Consider the following 6,662-nt stretch of genomic DNA (forward strand, 5'->3'; position numbering starts at 1 on the left):
GCATTTCCTGACGCGCTTCTCTAAAGCAGCTCTGTAAATCTAAATTTTTAGATCTCTGAAGTTGATCGTCCCTAAACCCCTCCGTACCTGGGTCTTGGCATCACTGGATGCTTTGGCAGAAAATAACCAACAGCCCTTTCTAGGAATTTGAAGTCTGGTGACTCAGCCCAGTGTTGCTGTTGCATTCCCTCGCTCTGACAGCCCCGAGTGCGAAGGCAGTGAACTGCAGTGTGGCCAGTGAGTGAAAAGTGTCAGTCAGGTATCAAAACACATTTTTGTGGACACATAGTAGAGATTAAGATGAATTCTTCAAGATACTGAAAACTACCTTCTCAGATAATTAACTAATTTATTTTTTACTAACTCTTCATATAAGAAATTTGATTAATTGATAGTTTTGCTTCTGGAGTAAATCCCTTATTTCCACTCTTCTTGCTCTTCAAAAACCAAAAGCTCAGTAAATAGTTTTGTGAACATGCAAGTAATTACTGGAGGGAACCACTCATTTTTTTAGACATTTTTTCCACTTGCACAAGGGTCTAAACATTTATTTTTGAATTAAAACTGCATGTGCTGTGTTCAAAACAAATAGCAGGGTCCAGAGGGATAGCTCAGGAACTGATGACTCTTCAGAAACACAAGGTGAACACCTCCCACTCGGTTTTGTCTGATGGTAATTAAACATAGGTATCTGGCCAAAGCGAGTGCTGATTTAGTTCCTTTGGCAGAGGATGAAGGTCTGTACTGTTAGAAGGGGCAGTGATTAAAAAGATGAGAGGGTAAGAGTGGGTATCTCGTCTTGGTTTGGGTCACAGGACAGTGTGCAGGGCAGGTTTACACTGTGTACGGTTTAAATTGTATTTCCTGCATCTCTCACGTGCACTAAACTCACTTTAAGACAGTAACCACTGTTGTCTCCCTCCTGCTCTTCCTTATGGTGTCTGTGGAGCGCAGGTCAGTGTGGGACAGAGCCCGGTTCCGGGTGGCGATCGGCTCCAGCGCCCGTGCGCCGAGGCCCTCGCTCGTGGGGTCGGCTGCGCAACGACACGCACCAGACCGTGCGGCTGTCGCAGGATGTGCTCTGCTCACGAGAGTTCGGAGGCTTGCGTGTGGGAAGTGCTCGCACCCCATGAGCCCGGGTTTTCCCTGGGAGGCGCAAGCCCCTAACCGACAGACCCTGACGCTACGTTGGGAACTCTGCGTCGGACAGAGCCCGCTTTCCCTGCAGTCCCCAAGGGAGTTTCCACTCTGGTCACAGTTTTAACTCCACAGGCTGATCCAAACGCTGCCTGCTTTCGGAAGGGGCTTTCTTCCCGCTAAGCTGCGTATGAGGAATGCTTGTGACAAAGAGCAGCACGTGCTTAACCCCCATTTTCCTGCCTGGATGGAGGAAGTGGCGTTGGATTCCAAACCTGACAGAGGCAGAGTCCCTCCTGCCAGGATGGCGGCGGCTGAGGGCAGGGCCTGGATGCCAAAGGCCGTGTGGGGCTGAAAAGCCTTGGCTGGGGACACCTGCCACGAGCGCTGCGGTGAAGCACGCAGAGATGCTGCAATGAACTGCCTCCATGCTCGAGGACACGTGGAGAGAGGATGATGCAGTCAGCGCCCTGTCTGTGAGTTCCGGGCACTCGGGGACCCCTGGGCCGGAGCTCCCCTGTTCTGCAGCGAGGCACAGGAGGACAGACCCTCCAGGGAGGGCCCAGGCGGGTGACTACAATCAGGCCAGCTAAAACCAGAACAAGGACGGGGAGCAAGGCAGCCAGCTCTGGCAATGTGGCACAGTATCTTTGGGAGCTTTTTTATTTCCCCTCTCGCAAACCCCCCATTCTCTCCTTCTGTGCACGCCCAGGAGCGCAGGGTGGTTTGCAGGCGCTGTGTGGTACGGGGGAGAGAGCTTGACCTCCTTTCTCCTTTAGAGATCTCTGCTTTTCTGCACGAAGCGGCTGCTGCTCGGCAGGACAGAAGGGTAGCGGGTGGGCGGTGGAAACCTGCCCGCAAACACGGCACGGCAGGGAGCAGCAGTGCCTGTTTCTACCGAGCTCCTTCCACTGCAGCTTTGACCCTAGATGACGGGGGTCTTGTGCAAACTAACAGCTCTTTCTCGTGCTCTGAAGGTTCTGTTCTGTTCAGAGGGATTACTAAGTCCTGTTGAGCCACCTAACTGCTCCACATACCACGAGCACAGCGAGTCTGAGCACCAGTGGGACCGTTTAGAAAAATTAAGACCTTTACTGTAGAAAGTTCCATTACAGATCAACAGCTTAGAAAGTCGCTGCATAAAGAAAATCGACACTCCCCAGTTTGTCACGTGATGGCATTTGACAGGGAACCCTGGAATCAAGGTTGAGAGGTGGTGGGGTCTTGCCTGTCCAGGCTGTCACTTACCTCTGTGGGGCTTCTCTTAACTAAACACAGGCTGAAGGCAGAGGGAACAGCATTTCCTTTGAGGCTTCTCTGGCATTTCCTTGTAGCCATGTAAAGCACTGGAAGGGAGGAAAACCTCCTCACTGCTTCGGGCTGTGCACTCACACAAATAACAGGGTGCTGAGCAGCACAGAGAGAAGTCATTTATGCATCATCTGAACTACCCTGCCCTCCTGTAGTACATCACGAAGCACCAGGGCATGGGAAATTAGACCCTGGAACTGAACACATAAGGCTTTCTCGCGTGACGGCAAGTAAAATCACACAGATGCGTCATCTAACCGTAACCTACATGAATGGTACAGCAAGTCCAACATCTGGCTCAAAGCAGGGCTCAGCCAGGGCTTTATCCAGTCAGGTCTTGAAAACCTCCTGAGGACAGAGACTGCACCTCTGGGTGCACGGCTTGGCTGTCCTTGTGGGAAGGGTTGTTCCGTGTATCCAGCCGGAGCATCTTGTCTCAACTCAAGCCTCATTGGCTCTTCTCATCTTCCCCCCAGGAGAGCCTGGCTTCCTCCCCTTGACCTCCTCCGCACGGCAAAGCACGTGGCTTGTCGGCCACGCTGAACCCTTCCCCTTCCCTCCTCCAGGCCGAATTAGCCCAGTTCCCCTTTAAATGCCGGTACCGTAAGGGAGAGTTGTGGAAGGGAATGACACACAAGGTCCTTGTCCCAACTGCAAGGAATACAGCCCAAAGCGACTACCCGTTTGGTTCCTGCGACACTGTGTTTACCCACATTTTCACAGTGAGGTTTTGGGGCCTTCAGTCCGCGGTTACAGGCACTTTGCAGACCGCCAACAGCTCGTTCTCCATCGACTCCACCTCCAGAGAATAAGCAAGTGGCGGAGGTTTGTGGAACGCAGTACGCTGGATCCCATCGTTGGGTTAATTAAGGCAGATGTTTGGCATCTGTTTTTTTAATGGAGAGAAGCAAGCACATAATCATTTTGCTAATTTAAAAACAAAGCTGAGATGAGTTTCTGCAGTAATTCGCTTTTTTTTTTTCCACAGCTGGTTTTCAATGGAAAAGCTGGATCAGCATGACTCTGAACAGCCAGATCAGTCGCTGTATGGCTTTTTAGACTGGCCTCTTTCTGCTCCCGTCTCCTTCATGCTGTATAAGGGTTCCACGAGCTTGTTGTGAACCAGCATTAAACCTGAGGGACCAAGTAAACACATGACTTAGGCAGATATAAATCAAAATTCTCATTCATCGGCTGCTAATGGAATTGGGCATTACTAGGGGGCTTGTTCCTTTGTTCCCATGCCCACAGGGTTAAGCATTCCCTTAGCACTTTTACTGTCGGTTAAAGTGGTACGGGGTACATCTTGACCATTCTAGGTAGGGAATGTGCTCCTCTGGGAGGCGAGAGAGCAGAAACACCTAATGCAAAGCATGGCTTGTGCCACTTAACAACCAAGTTCAGCAGCTGCTTGGTCTGTTCAAACCCCCACCTTTGAAGTATTTCACTGTCTTAACTTTGAGTTCCAGCGTGGCATCCTCATCGCACACGAAGACAGTGTTGGGGTGTTGCTGGAAAGCAGATACTGTCCACATGTGGTTGATGCCTTCTTCGATGGCCTTGTACAAAGCGAAGGCTTTGTGGGCTCCCGTGATAAGAATCATCACCTGGACTCCGAGACAGAGAGGATGGCAGTTAGGAATCAGGGAGAGCACACCTACACCCTGCTGAAACTCGGCCCTAACAGGACAACCTCTCCATCATCCTCTGCAGAGGCACTTCGCCATACCACAGTTCTGTTTGCTCTGCCTGCATTTTATCTGTCAGTTAAACCATAGCCTGCTGGGTCTTTTTAACAATTCAGACCCTCCGAGCTCCTAAATCAAGGTACAGGCTCAATTAAAAGCTATCCCATATGCTTTTCATGGTGTAACATCAAGTCAGTCAGTGATTCTTGCAGTTATTTCCCCAGATGAGATTCTTAACCAAAGACACCCCCAAACCTATCCAGCTCTCCGCGGATAATGACTGTACTGCAGTGTTACACACACGTTTGCGTTAGTAGAGTAAGAGTCTTTCCACAATGTTGCAGGATGCATGACAGCAGGAGGATCAAGTCCTGGGCTGCCATGGCAGGAAAAGCAGAAGCTGTCCTACACCAGCAGGGTGCATTGCTGCTCCAAGCCCGGGTAACCTTCAGCTACTCCCGGAAGCCCTGCTCAAAGCTACCGTCTCCTCACCTCTCTGGCATCCATGACAGTGCCTACTCCAACCGTCAGAGCCATTGTGGGGACTTTGGAGAGGTCACCATCAAAGAACCTGGCATTAGCCAATATAGTGTCCATAGCCAAGGTCTTCACTCGCGTCCTGGATACCAGGCTTGATCCAGGCTCGTTGAAGGCAATGTGACCGTCTGGGCCAATACCTGTGACAGAGTTTGAAAGTAGATCAGTGGCTGTAACGGTCATTGCAGGACAGCCAACAGCACTCCTGTTGGAAGGACATTCAGTGCTTCCACGAATAGATGCAGATCTGAGAAAAACATTATTTTTCTGCTCAAGTTTAAATTGGCTTCTGGTAGAACGATACCAAAAGCCCTCTCTGAAGTCAAGAAGACTCTTCCCTAACTGTGCTGGGACAACAAGCAGAGAGCAGAAACTTAAGGCAAGCCAATGGGAAAAGTTCCTGCTAATCGTTTCCTCAACAATTCACTTACTGGACTGAAATACTTAAACTGGGGGGGTGTACACCAGACGACAAGGCTGCCAGCACACATAAGCACCCAGGGCAGTGGCATATGGGTGGTGGATTTTCACTGCAAATCCACCAAACTGCATTTTAAAAGAACCCTGTGGATAATAAATGATGGCTGGTGGAGGAAAGGCAGTGCTTCCTGCCAGCGCTGAAAGGCCTGTGGGTTCTCACCTCCAACAAAGAGTTCAATTCCTCCAGCTGCTTTGATTTTATCCTCAAACGCTTCACACTCTGCCTGCAGATCAGGTGCGTTCCCATCCAAAATGTGAACGTTTTCTGCCAGGATGTCAATGTGCTTGAAGAAGTTATTCCACATGAAGGAATGGTAACTTTCTGGGTGATCCCTTGGGAGACCTGGTAACAGAACATGCTAAAACCCGCTGAAAGAATATCATCCAGAACATAACCCACCCGTACGCCCCTGCAGTGGCTTTGGTGACAGAGCACTGCTTTCTCGGTCTGTCATTTATGACTCCCTCAACTTTCATGAGTTGCTTGTATTTCCCTAAACAGCAAAATTAAAATCAATCACAATAGCTCATGTAAAATGTGCTTGTATTAACATGCAACAGATGTTCCAGAAAAGCAGGCACGTTCTGTGCCTCATCTGTTACTACCTTTTCAGCCTTCCTCCCAGCTGGCACTAGCAAAGACAATGAAGAAACTGTGCAGAAGCCCAGGAAACGTCTTACCGCATACATTTCCTCCCCCCGAATGCTACAAGCCCACACTGCACTGCCTATTCCCCAATGCTACTTGATTAGGACTGTTCACACAGAACTTATTGACCAGATAAAATCAGCAAATATTTAGTCTGCACGTTTTTAACCTCTGGAGTTTTAGGCTTGCCCACCCATCTCTGTGCTCTTTCTTCTGAAAAGGCCGTTTCATCACAGCTTCACAAACGCAACAGTCCTCTGCAATCTTAACAGGAGCACCCCATCAGTTAGAGGGGCACTCGGGCGCTTTGCACATCGGCCCTTGTGAGAGACCTGGAGCCAAAGTGACCTTTGTAATCCCAGAGCAAAGGTGGCAGTTAACAGCGCAGTTTTATCTCGGCCTGCAGTGGGAAGATGGATCCTCAGCTGGTCAACAGCCAGCTCAGGTGAAACACAGCAGCGCCTTGTGCGTGTTAACACCAGGGGAGACCTGATACTCTTTAATATTTCTCATACAGGTTTTCAAATTGATCCTGTTGGCTCCTTTGGCACACACGTGGTCTCTCCTTCCTCGAACCCTCTGCAGGTGGCATTTTCTGCACCCACCACGCGCCGAGGAGCCTGCCCGGCTGCGGCCTGCTGAGCACCCCGGCTGCACCGAGCCGGGTCACACGCGCCACAGCAGGTACTGGCAGCCCAACACTCCTCACTCACCCACGTACTCGTCCATGTTGAAGGTTTTCACGTACTGGAAGGAGAGGTCCCCGTTCCGGCAGTACTCCACCAGCTTCCTGTAGCAGCCCAGCGGCGTGCTGCCTGCGGGGAAGCCGCCGCCTCAGCGCCGGGAAGGGCCCCGGCCAG

General features: G+C 50.6%; 1 protein-coding gene across 1 annotated transcript; it reads right to left on the minus strand.

Moving 5' to 3' along the window:
* Positions 1 to 3,371: 3,371 nt before the first annotated feature.
* On the minus strand, positions 3,372 to 6,660 carry LOC104513824 (glucosamine-6-phosphate isomerase 1). Its single transcript, XM_010157294.1, has 5 exons — positions 6,516 to 6,660; positions 5,314 to 5,496; positions 4,629 to 4,813; positions 3,881 to 4,055; positions 3,372 to 3,582 (listed from the first exon to the last, which is right to left on the minus strand). Exons 1-5 carry the CDS (start codon positions 6,529 to 6,531, stop codon positions 3,485 to 3,487), a joined length of 657 nt encoding a protein of 218 aa, XP_010155596.1. The 5' UTR covers positions 6,532 to 6,660; the 3' UTR covers positions 3,372 to 3,484.
* Positions 6,661 to 6,662: the final 2 nt, after the last annotated feature.

The sequence above is a fragment of the Eurypyga helias genome, unplaced genomic scaffold (genome assembly GCF_000690775.1).
Source record: "Eurypyga helias isolate BGI_N326 unplaced genomic scaffold, ASM69077v1 scaffold38568, whole genome shotgun sequence".
Taxonomy (NCBI): Eukaryota; Metazoa; Chordata; class Aves; order Eurypygiformes; family Eurypygidae; genus Eurypyga; species Eurypyga helias.